At 43.5% G+C, this 15033-nt stretch overlaps 1 protein-coding gene across 5 annotated transcripts in view; it reads right to left on the bottom strand.

Annotated features, from left to right (window-relative positions):
• The window catches only part of RTN1 (reticulon 1), a 199256-nt gene that overhangs the window by 14585 nt on the left and 169638 nt on the right, over nucleotides 1-15033 (bottom strand). The window contains exon 1 of one of the 5 annotated variants that reach the window (XM_006135262.3): nucleotides 11449-11618. The exons of 3 other annotated variants lie outside the window; for them this stretch is intronic. In XM_006135262.3, coding sequence (XP_006135324.1) covers nucleotides 11449-11509 — 61 coding nt within the window. In that variant the 5' untranslated portion in view covers nucleotides 11510-11618. Of the gene's footprint in view, nucleotides 1-510; nucleotides 848-11448; nucleotides 11619-15033 lie in introns of those variants that run through there. One more of the 5 variants, XM_025190836.2, reaches the window with a different exon arrangement.

Here is a 15033-nt window from a genome sequence, read left to right on the forward strand (position 1 = left end):
ACACAATATTGACCTCCCATGGTTCAGGAAATACTCTAGTTCAGCACTGGTCAGGATCCAAGGGTGTCAGACTAGAGAGGTTCAACCTGTATTAAGTCCAGTCAAATCCACTGTGGGTCTCATTTGCTTGTAGAGATATAAAGGCCTCTATGATTTATAGAAACAACCTCGAGTTCAGCACCATTTCTCTCTCCTCATTAGAGGCCAGATCCAGCAACACCAAATTTAAGGGGAGTTTTATCACTGACTTTAAAGTGAGCAAGATCGGGGTCTCAGGCTATGGCAAATCAGTGTCGTCACTTTCTTTAAAGTGTTTGCAATGGAGAAACACGCTTACTATCTGACTACTTTTATAGTCCAGCTTATTCATTATTTCATTAGAAATAAAACAGGAGAACTCTGCAAAACATAACACAACACAAACCTTCAGGCTGAAAGAAGAAACTCTCAAGAGTATTAATCAGACTCTCAGCCTTCATTTTAAATATCATTTCATCTCATTAAGCTAACCTGAATTCTCCATTCTCTGCCACACAGCTGCACTAGCGATCCAACTAGGTGAACGTAGTAGCAACAATTCCAAATGGGTAATGTTAGAAACTAAACATTTTGCTTGCAGAGCAAGTTAGACCTAAGTTCTCAAAAATAAATGCTGTCAGTAGCCTGTGACTTATCCCCGTGAGGAAGTTTTGCGGGTACAATGCCTGAAACTTATCCTGGTATTGCTTCTTTTGGAAAACGTTTCTTGTTGTTGGGCATTTAGCATCCCAAAAGTTGAAAGATAGCCCATATCCAGCATAGATGCACTAGACAGTGCATAGCTACAGGGACAGATGACAGGGACAAAGGGCATGAGAGAGCTGTTGTGAGCTGTATTACTGGTATGCACATTCATCAAGCGTTGTGATGACTTCATGGTAACCATGAGAACTGAGCTTTAATGGTTTGTGTGGTCACCTACACACTTGCATAGCTATATCCCCAGTTTGTCTTGTTATCTTTTATATTTGAAGGACATCCCAAAATCATATCTGGAGAATGCATGATTGTTAGTCAAACAATATCTTAAATGTCTCTGCACCTTCAAAGTCATGCATATTTCTTCTTTGTAAAAATACTGTTTTAAAGACAGGAGTGGGGAGACATGTATAAATACATTAGAGTAAATTCTGCAGTGACTGGGTGAATTATTTTAGACCCACTAGGTGTTGTTCTGCTCAAGTCTTGAAAATCATCTCTGAGAAAAGATCAGAGGGAAATGTGGTTGGATGGGTGAGCTCAAACACAGCGTTACGTACAAAGTTTACATCTGAATGTTTGTCACAGAAACAAAAGGGGGAGGAAGACTGCATAAGGGCTACTGGAGCTTTATTGTTCAGTAGCTTTGTATGAAAGTCATTCCTCGTATAGGTTGAACCTCTCTAGTCCAAAACTCTCTGGTCTGGAAACATTTGTCATCTGGAATGATTTAAGTTAGCTGGATGTCCACTTTTCATGGGTATGATCAAGTTTCCTGCAGTCCCATAAAGTTTGTTTTCAGCCATCAGTCCTGGCTTTGTGTTCTGTGCTGTTATTTAGCTCTAATTTACCCCTAAATGTCCTCTAACAGCCCAGTAAGCAGTGGAAGTGTTGGTAATGCTGCTAGACAATATTGACCTCCTGTGGTCTGGAAAATTCTCTGGTTCAGGACCAGTCAGGTCCCGAGAGTGCCAGACTAGAGAGGTTCAACCTGTATTCCAAACACTGTTTACTATACAGGCAGTCCCCGGGTTACGTACAATACAGGGACTGTAGGTTTGTTCTTAAGTTGAATCTGTATGTAAGTCGGAACCGGCGTCAGCCGCTGCTGAAACTGATCAGTTTCAACTGCGGCTGAATCTGGACACCAGTTCTGATTTACATACAGATTCAACTTAAGAAACCCAGCCGTCCCCAAGTCAGCTGCTGCAGAAACTGATCAGCGGCTGATTCCAGGAAGCCTGGGGCAGAGCAACTCTGCCTCAGGCTTCCTGTAGTCAGCGCTGGTCAGTTTCAGCTGCGGCTGACTTGGGGACGCCTGGGGCAGAGCAGCTGGGGTGCTGCCGGGTTGGTCCGGAGCGGCGCTGCGGGACCAACCCGGCAGCCCCCAGCTGCTCTACCCCAGGGGTAGGCAAGAAAAGCCTGGTCTGCTGGGAGGGGGCACTAGCTGCATCCCCCCCCCAGCAGACCAGGGGGACAGGAGCAAAGCCGCGGACCACGCCCGCAACGGGACAGCCCAAGCGCGCCTGGGCTGTCCCGCTGCGGGCGTGCTCCAAGGCTTTGCTCTCCATCTCCTTGGTCTGCTGAGAGACGGGGAGCAAAGCCGCGCAGCACGCCCGCAGCTTTGCTCCTGTCCCCCTGGTCTGCTGGGGGGGTCCAGCAAAGCCGCTGGACCCCCCCCCCCCCCCAGCAGACCAGGGACACCCGAGCAAAGCCGCCGCCTGGGCGGCTTTGCTCGTTTGCCCGGAGCAAAGCCACCCAGGCGGCGGCTTTGCTCGGGTGTCCCTGGTCTGCTGGGGGGGTCCAGCGGCTTTGCTGGACCCCCCCAGCAGACCAGGGGGACAGGAGCAAAGCCGCCCAGGCGGCGGGAGTCCTGCTGCCTGAGCGGCTTTGCTCCGGGGCAAACGAGCAAAGCCGCCCAGGCAGCGGGACTCCCGCCGCCTGGGCGGCTTTGCTCGGGTGTCCCTGGTCTGCTGGTGGGGTCCAGTGGTTTTGCTGGATCCCCCCAGCAGACCAGGGAGACCGGGAGAAGCTTTTCTCGCCCCGGAGGACACGGGTGGCGACCCGCCGCCCGTGAGCTCCGGGGCGAGAAAAGCCCCGTTCGTAAGTGCGGATCCGACTTAAGTCGGATCCGCGTAAGTCGGGGACTGCCTGTACTTCATGCTATTTACAATGTCATGTGCATTAAATGCAGGTTTTATTAGAAAAAGCGTACACTACTCTCTCTTTCAAACTGACTATGAATTATCATCCCTTTATCAAGGGTTTACACACAATAGCTCTGAGGTTTAACTCTGGGCAATGTTTTCAGCCACCAGTCCTAACTCTGTGTTCTGTGCTGTTATTTAGCTCTAATTCATCCCTAAATGTCCTCTAGCAGCCCAGTAAACAGCAAAAGTGTTGGTAATGGTCTCTGCTTCGGCAAAGAGTTAAGCAGAGGTGTAGGAAGGTGTGTATCATTACATACAACACAAGAGGTGTGTATCATTACATACAACATTGCCTGAGCATTCCTGCCCAGTCCCCATTACATGGTAAACATGCAGGAGGGTCGAACTTTATCTGGGATTTTAATAAAACTGTGATGTTGTAAAAATCCTGGGTTAACTTGCAAACATAAGGAATAAGCTTCAACCTGCAGATGGCATCATAAGACTCAGTCTCTCAGATGTGAGCACCATAACCATTGGCTCCTTCCTGTATGTGTGTGGGGCAGCACCATTCCCTGGATAGCACTTTTGTGGATGGAAAATTAGGAAAAGAATTTCAGTACACATATTCAAACTGATTGTTCACAGGCTGTAGTGACACTGGCAAGCTAGGGAAACAGAATGTTATAATGAAGGTCTTGTTAATTAACAGCCTTTATTGGACAATTCTGATTTATTATTAGGGTGCAGCCAGAGCTGCAGAGCTGCAAAGATCACTCACATGGTGGGAAATTTGAGCATATTGGGTGGGGGTGGGGGTGGGGGTAGGGTTAGGGGTGGTGGTGTGGAGTTCATTATAGACCAAGGGCCAGCAGTGGAGCTTGGATCCAGGTGTGAACTGTGGAAGCTTTGGAGTCTTTGGATCCAGGGTTTTGGTTTGACTCCACCTCTACTCCTTATCATATGAATTTTTAAACCTCTGAAAAATGGATGCCTTGGCACTATTGTGATAAGAACATTAGAAACAGAATCAGTGTCAGACAGACCTTGATGTAACTACAGTATTTAAAGTCCCTCCTATGCTGCAGGAAAACAGACTCGTTTAAAACTCCAGAAATTATTTCTACAGTTTAACAATATATGCTTTACAGGGTCAGAGTCTTGCCTCGGAGAAATGAGATTACAGCCTGGCCCAAAGGGCATCATGAGAGGTTTTGCCATTGACTTCAATGGGGTCAGGATTTCGGCAGGGAGGGCACTGCAAGAGGTCCACTTGCATCTTTGTGTATGTTGGCAAAGTAGTGGATTCTTCACATAATGTAGGGAGATTAAAATCTGGCCAAGAGCATGCAGCTATTTATGCACTGATTAGCAGAGGAGTTTCCCACTAACAAAGCCTATCCAAAGGATACCAGCTCAGTGTTTTCTCTCATCACATCTTTTTATGCCAATATGTCATCTCCCCTCCAATTTCTCCTTCCCCCCAATGGTATTTACATGGAATACACTGGGATATCACTTCTGGAGAATGGCTTTTGAAAAACTGCTGCCCGGCTACATCACAGCTTTTGAAAACTGCTGCCCGGCTAAACCTGCTTCCCTGAACTGCAGAGTCGTTGCTACTTTTACAAGGGGCTTTTTCTATCCTTGATGGATTTGTTGGAGCCCTCTGGATCCCATTATTTTCTCTTGCTTTACAGCCCTTCATCCTATAAACTCATTTCACAGAAACCATCCTTCTTCCTGAGGAAAGAACACTCTTGAGAATCCACCTGTGCCAGCTCTCAATAAGTCAGAGAGGTCCCTTGCTCTCCAAACACAGGGACGAGAGCACGGGAGTGGGAGTTGACCCTGGGAATACTGTGAATTACCCAATTTGAAAGGCGCTACCTTTCCTTTCAGAACAATGGCAGTCGGTGCTTGCCTTATTCTGCAATCTTAAACCCTCAGGGTATGTCTACACTACCCTCCTTGTTCGAACTAGGAGGGTAATGTAGGCATACCGCACTTGCAAATGAAGCCCGGGATTTGAATTTCATTTCATTTGCATAAGCGGGGCGCCGCCATTTTTAAAACCCCGCTGGTTCGAACCAGCTAGGAAAGTTGTGGAATCTTTATCATGGGAGATATTTAAGAGCAGGTTGGATAGACATCTATCAGGGATGATCTAGACAGTGCTTGGTCCTGCCATGAGGGCAGAGGACTAGACGATGATCTCTCGAGGTCCCTTTCAGTTCTAGTATTCTATGAATCTATGATTCTATGTTCTTCCGGTTGGCAAGTGCCTGGCTCTGCTGAATGAACCCCACATCAAGTTCCAGCCTCAGATGTACACATGCGGTTTGTACTGAAATCTGGGGGAGTTGCACATGCACATCAGTGTGCTTATTATCCAAACTCATTGAATCTCGGTCTTGAAATCTGTTTGCAAATCTCATGACAAAATACTTTTAAACAAGGCAGAACAATAATGAATACCCGCCCCCTAGATTTCTGCATTTCATCCATGGTGCTCAAAGGTATTCACGAACACTAATTCCCGCCACTCCTCCAAGGTGGCATCTACTGTTATCACCATTTTAAAGCTGGGCAAACTGAGGGTCAGAGAATGTGACTCAGCCAAGGTTCTCAAGAGAGCCAGAAGCAATGATGTGACTACACCCCAGGAGCCTTGGCTCGCAGCACAGCACCCCTAAGCAAATGAGGAAGCTCCACCCACCTTCCCCAGTGCACCCACTTCCAGAACTGCCAGGGACATAGTGGGAATGTGCACACTGAACGATCTCTTAGGATGGTGCAATGAGCTCCCTGCTCCACACTCGGCTAGCTCTGCTAGCTAACGATACACAGAGGTTGGTGAGACCTGCAAGTGTAACCCACACACCTAGTGTGGTTCATTGTCCCAAGTAGTGGCTCTTAGACCATGTACAGTAAGAGATCATAGAATCATAGAATACTAGGACTGGAAGGGACCTCGAGAGGTCATCGAGTCCAGTCCCCTGCCCTCATGGCAGGACCAAATACTGTCTAGACCATCCCTGATAGACATTTATCTAACCTACTCTTAAATATCTCCAGAGATAGGGATTCCACAACCTCCCTGGGCAACTATCCTGACAGTTAAGAACTTTTTTCTAATGTCCAACCTAAACCTCCCTTGCTGCGGTTTAAGCCCATTGCTTCTTGTTCTATCCTCAGAGGCCAAGATGAACAAGTTTTCTCCCTCCTCCTTAATAAGAATGAGTGAGCTCTACAGCCTAAGCATCTGCTCCTTTTGCTCCCCTTGTCCGCCGGTCTAGGTGTGGGACCAACTTGGGAATAGACAAAGTACACATTTGCACTAAGGGCCAGACTGTGCCTGCCCATTGTAAAGGATCCAGTGTGTGTGGAGCCAGGCCCACAAAAAATTAACCCAGCTCTCATCAGGGCAGACAGGTTGACAGCTCATGGCTGTGGGAGAGCATTACCCCAGCCATGGACTAAGGATGGAGTTGTCAGCATAACTTGTGAGAGTGCCAATAAGGTGAACTTTGTGGACACATGACAGGGCACATTCCAAGTTTAAGGGGGGAAACAAATTGAGGAGAAGTAATAATAGCGACCATGTTTTTTTTAATGACTTGGATGATCAAATGGTTAAGACCCTTTATTTGATTTTGCATCTGATCCCAATAGAAGTCCTTGTTGAGCCTTTAAGGTGTAATTTTCAAATGGGACCCTAAATAATACCTTCACAAAATGTGCTCATATAACAACATTTACGCTCACCATTCCGGTGACTGTGCACCCAATCACCCAGTTTGCAGGTGAAATGTTACGGACAGGTTTCAAAGTTTGGTCCTTAATCTGTTGTCATATATATGGAGTAACAGGGTGTGTTTGTTTCAATCTGCTTCCCATGCAAATTACACAAACTTCATACACTTTATTTGTGCTAACCCTCAGAAGGCAGCAGCCCAGGTTAGGGACTAAAATACATCCGCAGTACTGATTTTATAAGTCTGGTCTCATAATTTCCACAAAAAATAAGAACAGCTGAAACTGGAAGACTTTTCTTCCCTTAAACTGCAACTTAAACCACTTTTGTTCAGTTTTTATAGGATACCCTCTGAAAGAGAAAAGGGATTAAATTCCCAAGGGGTCAACATTATTATAGTTTCACAGAACTCTTGGCAGCTTAAGCCAGCACCTTGGCTTCAAGGATCTGTGTCTATCAAGGTTCAGCAAAAGACAGATTCCCAGGGACAGATCTCGACTGGTGTAAACTGGCTTAGCTCACTTGGAGCCACACCAGGTTGCACCAGCTGAGGATCTAATCCTTAATGCCTGCTGAAACAATCCACTTCTGAAAACGTGGAAAGCACTGAAGTAACAATAGGCAGAAATTACTATTTTATGGCCAGGCGGCTAATGAGAATGGTTTCAAAGCTGCTAACAAGATTACACTTTAAATGAAAACATGAATATTATTACCACCAAACACAGCTCTCAGTACTGAAAACAGAGAAGACAGCCATGGGGTAATGCTTGGTCTAGCTTTTTAGTACAATTTTAAAGCCAGCTCCTACTTTAATTGAATGATACTCAGAGAACAGGTGCCAGTAAAAGTTCTGTTCACGACTTTGTTCCAATGAAGCTAAGTAAAATTGACTTCAAAGAAACCAGCATTCCTTATTCAACTTGACATTTGGGTACTGCAAAGATGAACTCTAGAGCTGGCATTTAGTGGCATTTCTGTAAAGAATCCACAGGTTCTTTTCTTTGGAATCTTTTATATTTGTTTTAAATTGAGACTTGTAGGTCAACAGAGAAGCAGATAGAAACATATCACTCACGGATATTGTAGAGGGGGAAATGAAAGCAGAAATGATGGCCTGGGCCAGGCTAGAGCAGTGTTTCTCAACCAGTGGTACGAGTACCTTTACTGGTACTTGAGAGAAGTCTGGGGGGTACTTTAACACAACTGGAATTTGGAGAAAACTGAATTTCTGTGTTCATTTTTACAACACTTTATTATTTTTGTGCTTTTTAAACCCAAAAATGTCATTGCCCACCCAGCTACGATTCAGTTGTTTAAACAAATGTGTTGCAATAGTAGAAAAAAATGTGTGTGTCTGAAAACTGTAAGTACTAGGGGTACTTATAATAATTTTTTTAAAAGGGGGTACTTAATTTTTTTTTTGAAAAGGGGTACTTGATAAAAAAAAAGTTGAGAAACACTAGGCTAGAATACTGAAAATAACTAGCTGTTCAATGCACGGGTATTTTCTAATATAATTGGTACATACCAAAAGTATTGATTACAGGGGATGCTACAACATTGGTGCTGAACTAGGAGTATGTGAGTCCTGAGGATATGCAGAGGTCTTACAGGGGGCTCATCAATTCATCTAGATAGTTGCCTAGTTTTACAACAGGCTACATAAACAAGCACTTGCAAAATCAGCTCAAACTAAAATTTCATGCAGATAAAGACTTGACACAGCTCTGTACACTGAAATGTAAGTGCAATATTTATATTCCACTTAATTTATTTTTTATAACTGAGTGGTAAAATGAGAAAATCAGCAATTTCCTCCCCAGTAATAGTGTGCTGCGACACTGATTTTGTACGCAAGTAGTTTTAAAGTGAGCTGACGCTTGGGGTGGGGGTGGGTATGCAGGACAAATCAGATTTCTGAAAGGGGTACAGTTGTCTGAAGAGATTAAGAGCCACTGCCCTTGAAGATCATGGCACATCTTCATGGAAGGTCAAGATGCCTGGTCTAGCAGCTCATATCTGAAGCGGAAGATGCTACCATCTTGTGCTCTTAAGGCACTCTCAGAAACACAGCTTCCAACGGTCATACTTTGGGAATGACCTCAGAGCAGTGCACAATGGTGACTGACTACCTGGTATTGTGACATCATGTCTGAAGTACGACCTTCTGGAGACAGCTCGTCTGACCGTTAGTGTATGGAGGCCCACATCAGGAAGCATATACAGAGGCATATGTACTTCTGCACCTTATATATACTGGATAGCTCAACCCCAGTCTACTTCAAATATATCATCTTCTAACTGTGAAAGATGGAAGCAAAATAACAGTCTGCTGCAATTCACCTTAGTCTGAAGTAATATTTGAATGGGCTATACACCCAGCAGGGAGAATGACTTTGGTTCTCCCTTAGGATTGTATCATCACCTGTCATTGACAACAATCACGTCATTCTTCCAGTATGGAGGGATAATAATACATTGCAATATATTTTGATATTACGTACCAATAGCAAATACATTTCCATTACCAACAAGAACATTTACCAAAAAAAAAAAAAAAAAAGGCAAAATGAACAAAACCAAACCACTACCTAGTTTTCCTGCTGCTTTTCAGAAGAAACACCAGCTAGCTTTTCTCTAATCCACCCCAAAACAGTATTGAGATATTACATTGCCTAGTCCTTCATTTTAGTTAATTGCATACCTGGTTTTCTAGTAAATTAAAAGTTGTGCTAACCATCACTCCAATACAAATTCATTGTATTATTTGCAGTGGCATTGATCTTTGTCTGTTATATACATAGACAGCCCTATGAAGGGAAAAGAGTTACCTGACATGAAGCACTAATTTATGAAGATGGAAAATTTGTACAACTTACATTTTTTCAGAAAACATATATAGAGTGTCAGCATAGTCTATTATTGAACATTTATGTTTATACTTCTTGTGGCTATTTTTGAGGGGGTTACAGTTCTGCAGTGAGCATTTGCGTTTTAGTATTTTTATCACAAAAGTCTTTATGTCCCATGCCCTGCACATAAAAAAGTGACCTCAAGGGAAAGGAAAAGATAAGTAAAGCATGGTAATCATTTATTCCCATTAGGTTCTCTCTGACCAACATGGACTATGTTGTGCCATTCAGTTATAAACCAAACTGCCTATTGATTTCAAAGGGGGAGACTGTAAAAAGACAGATGGCACAAGAGTATTATTATTTGTTCAGCAAAGATGGCATGTCCTGTGCCCCTACATTTTGCAATGTATTCATATATTTTTGGTTTTGGTAAAGATGTGAGAAAAAAAATCCAATCTTGTATTAAGTCAAGATGAACATGACAACCTGACTCAGCAATTGTATCTTTTTCACAAAAATAGGCAGCAGTTTACTCTTTAGCCTTGTTTAAAGTATCTTATTGGATTTAGTGTGCAGAATTCAGGTTATTATGGTAAATCTTGGTGGTGAATCTTTCAGATGAAGGTTGTTGAAAAACCTCAGTCTTTATGAACATAACTGTGATCTGCTGAGGGCTTATATTAGCAGGTGCATGTGTTTATCTTGTAGCTGTCTGACTTTAGGACAAATCCCTCAGAATGTGGTGATGAGCACGTGCAGAGCCAAGGTTTAAAAGATCTCAAATGGCAATCAGATGGATTCAGTTAACCTCTCCTGCTCCACAAATACATTCAGAAGGCTTTCTAGATTGCATTACAATTGCCAGGATTTATATACTTTTCAGGAGGAGAAATTACATCTGAAAAGCAGCACAGCCCCTTTAAGCAGATGCCGCTATAGTGTAATTCACTCTTAAAGACCCACTAGAGATCATTAATACTATACACGATATGTCAAAGCAAAAAAAAAAAAAAAGTATACCTTGCTGTCATAAAACGTATTATAAAATAACATAAAACAAAGCCTGCCATGCATACAAAAGATTACAAGACTGGATCCATCTTTCCATCTATTTTTCTGGAATCTGTTCCTCAAGCAGTGTCACAGTCTTCTAACAAAACAAAGAAAGGATGCTTGCTATTAAGTGTGAAGCTGAATAAAAATGGCTGAAAAGCTGTCTAAGGCAAGCTGGAAGGTAGCCAGCCACACCCAGTGCTAATATGGACTGTCTCAAAAATAAATATGTTGTAACAGAACGTAGCGTCTATTGTTACACAACAGATGATCCAAACATCGCAATATTTTCCAGCAGGTGGTTTAGGGGTGTGCTAAATAATAATCAGAATAATTTTAAAGCAAACTGACACATGTGTAGCAATGCCACAGTATTCTCAGTATTATTACAGTAATTGCCAGGGCTATATTTTCTTTGTGTTGATAGTGGACACAGATCTCAAAATGGGTGTGTCCCAGCCAAAATGATGCACTGAAGCTCCAAAATAGGAGTGTCAGTAAACCCCAGGAGCCTAACCAGACTCAAATTCACAATTACAACCCTCTTCTAAAAGTCTACAGCATATGAAATCATGCTGGGCACAGACTGACAACGATCCACAAGGAGGAGGAAAAAGCTACATCATCAGGGATGGTTTGGATAGGAGCTGCAATATGAGAGGAAAACCTCCTTATATATTTTTAAGGCTTAACTACCGGGGACTGAAAAAAGAAAAGAAATAAAGGGTATAATTAGGGTGTTTTTTAAAAATTATGCCAGAGAAAATCTTCTGGGGAAAATAAAAAGCATGCAAAGGTCCACAGGTGAACAATGCAAAATGGATGGATGCTGCTTTTGCCTTCTCACACATGCAGTCTTTCTAGGCATGCAACACTAGAATAGATATAATACCCTGACATTTCCAGTTGCTCCACAGACAGTCCATCTTAGTAGAATCGGCACTGGCTTGCATCTTGAGGGGTTAGGAATCACGGCTCCCTTCCTGGATTCTCACTGAGGCATTCCAAAGCATGAATAGGCTAGTGGGTATCCCGGCTGCTTCCTTGCACTGGCTACAGACTGATGCTGTAAGCAGAACAGGGAGGGGGGGAGGGCATATTGTATGCGCTGCGGTCTCCACTGCAGCAAATCAGCACTGTGATGTGGTTGCCCTAGGGAGCAGGCTCCTTTGAACAGGGGATGCAGTTGCCTATCAAATCAAAAGCATTCGCTTGGCGGCTTAGCCTTGTTAAGCCGTCGAAATGGTTAACTGAACCTGACAGCCCAGATACAAAAACAAAGTGGGCTGGTGGTGGGGGTGAGCGCGTGGGACACAGCTTCCTATGTATTTATTCCCTGTGACTATTAATGTTCCAGAACTTTCTGGAGAACATTAAGAAATCCACTGTTTTCTTCAGCTCGATGGAGGCCCAAATTCCTCCTCATTTGCACCCATCCAAATAGTCCAGAGACACAAGGAAATGACAGGATAAATAAACCTCCAAAACGTTCGCAGCTTTCCATGGCTGGACCTAGGACAAAGCACAAGTGAGCAGAGACTAGAATCCCAGTCTGTGCATCACACAAAAAAGGAAGCGTAGGCAGGGGAATGTGTAAAACGGGAGTTTAGTGAGAGGGGCTTAGGAGCCAGCAACAGCATGGCCTATGTTACTAGGGAGATCCTCTAGACAGTTCTTAAATAAACGCTATTTAAAAGGTGGTCCCATATGATACACATACTGTAGGGGTATATTTACATTTAAAGAGGGCATAGTCTGGATATAAAGCATGGAAGCCATGAACTCCTGAGTTCTAATCCAATCCCAGCTCTACCCTAGTCTCCCCCTCAGTGAAGCCACTTAGTTTTTTCGCCTCAGTTTCCCCATCAGTAAAAAGAACAGAATAGTGCTTCCTCTAACAGAGGTATGATGAGAGTTAATTAACAAAATCTTTGCCTAGAATCCTAGATCTGAACAGCACTGGCCATAAGTCTTAGTATTTATGCAGTGCCTGGCCTTTTCAACACTCAGTTCATATTGTAATCAGTCCTCAAAACACTCCCCAGTAAGTATTATTATCCCCATTTCACTGATGGGAAAACCAAGACATGGAAACTCATCATCATACAAGTCACTGTTCACATTAGGATGAGCCTTTAGAAACACCCAGCTGCAAAAGACTGATATTTAATCTTCTAACCCATGCCATAGAATTAAACGTTGTACTGATACATTAAGTTCAAAGTAAACATCGGTCTTCATCCTGGATACATGCAACTCCCACTGAATCCAATGTGTTGTAAAAAATATCTTTGTGTTGCAGACACAGCTACACAAGTTAGACACGCAGCCTATGAGCTAGGACCGGGCTGCTGATTCTTATGGCCTCTAGCACTTAAGCTAATAGTGGTCCTACACAGCTGGCATTATCAGGTCACTTCTGGTGGGCAATATCTCCCACAGCTAAAGCTAATGTCTAGGGTGAATCTTAATACGTAATAGGTTCACCTTTACACAGTAAAATTTGGTAGTGCTGCTATAGCCAAAGGCCTAATGATCTCATTGTTTAGCTTTTAAAAGCATTTTCACAGGTCTTAAAGGTAGCACTGATCTCTCTCATGCAGGAGTCACTGTAGGACTGAGAGTCATGAACTGAAGGAGAAGATGACCTAAGGCAAGGGGAAGTGAGGACTAAGGAATACATAAAAGAAGGTCACATGGTTGCATTTCCCTCATGTTAGCCCCTGATTTACAGGATTAATAGAATACTAGAACTGGAAGGAATCTTAAGAGGTCATCAAGTCCAGTCCCCTGCCCTCACGGCAGGACCAAGCACCATTTAGATCATCCCTGACAGGTGTTTGTCTATCTTGCTCTTTAAAATCTCCAGTGATAAGATTCCACAAGGCTATTTATTCCAGTGGTTAACTACCCTGGCAGTTAGGAAGCCTTTCCTAATGTCCAAACTACATTTCCCTTGCTGCAATTTAAGCCTATTACTTCTTCTCCTATCATCAGAGGTTAAGGAGAATAATTTTTCTCCCTTCTCCTTGTAACAACCTTTTAGGTACTTGATAACATGTCCCATCCCAGTCTCCTTTTTCCCAGACTAAACAAACCCAGTTCTGTCAATCTTTCCTTATAGGTCATGTTTTCTAGATCTTTAATACTTTTTGTTGTTTTTCTCTGGACTTTTTCCAATTTGTTCACATCTTTCCTAAAATGTGTCACTCAGAACTTAACCAATATTCCAGTTGAGGCCTCATCAATGCGGAGTAGAGGGGAAGAATTATTCCTCGTGTCTTGCTTACAACACTCCTGCTATTACATTTGCTATTACATTTTTTGTGCAACAGTATCACACGGTGGACTCATATCTAGCTTGAGGTCCACTATGACCCCTAGATCCCTTTCTGCAGTACTCCTTGCTAGACAGTCACTTCCCATTATGTATGTGTGAAACTGATTGTTCCTTCCTAAGTGGAGCACTTTGCATTTGTCCTTACTGAATTTCATCCTATTTACCTCAGACCATTTCTTCAGTTTGTCCAGATCAATTAGAAATTTAATCCTATTTTCCAAAGTACTTGCAACCCCTCCCACAATCTGCAAACTCTGCTCCAGCTAGACTAGAGATTCCCAAGCAAGTGAATGGAACCAGACTGCAGAGCAGCTGAGGATTTCATGCTACTGAAAAATGTTGCCTTAAGTAAGTCCTTGTTGATGTGGAAAATATGACCATCTTAGGATGGGTCCACCATTAATTCCCAATTGCCCCATGTACTATGCAAACTGTGGCTTATTACCAAATTATTTTGTTTTGAAACACACATTAACACGGTGTAACCCACATACCTAATGTGGTTCACTGTCCTATGTAGTGGTACTTAGACCACTTACAGCGATAGATACGAACAAGGGGAGCTCTACAGCGTAAGCTGAGAGCCAGCTGGCTTTTAGCTCAACCAGCAGAGGCTCAAATCTGCCCAGTGGTGGTTACAACAGCACCACAAACAACCCCTGTAACACTGAATACAATTTAAGCAAAACGAAAACCCAAACCAAAAAATTCCCCAGGCTCAGTGATGGGGTCAAGGTTACCAGATCATTACTGTTAAGCAAGTGGCTATGGCCCCAGTCCTGCACTAAAATCAATGGAGTCCATGAGGTCCCAGGCACCCACTCACATGGATCCCACTGTATGATCGGGGTACTTGTTTGAAACACACACAGAAGAAAGCCAGGGTTCATTACTTTGTATTTGAGGAAAACCCTGCGGCCTGGTGACCCGCGATTAATATTTATAGCCAGTGTTCTATTCAAACTACACTATAATCCAGGAGTGGGCAATAAAAAACCCGCAGCCCGCATGGTTAGTCCCTGGCGGGCCACCGCCACTATGTTTACCTGTGCCTCAGCAGGCATCGGAGGCTCGCAGCTCTGCTTGGCCGCAAATCGCTGTTCATGGCCAATGTGAGTGGCAGGAAGCACCACGGAC

Source organism: Pelodiscus sinensis, chromosome 4 (assembly GCF_049634645.1).
Source record: "Pelodiscus sinensis isolate JC-2024 chromosome 4, ASM4963464v1, whole genome shotgun sequence".
Lineage (NCBI taxonomy): Eukaryota > Metazoa > Chordata > Testudines > Trionychidae > Pelodiscus > Pelodiscus sinensis.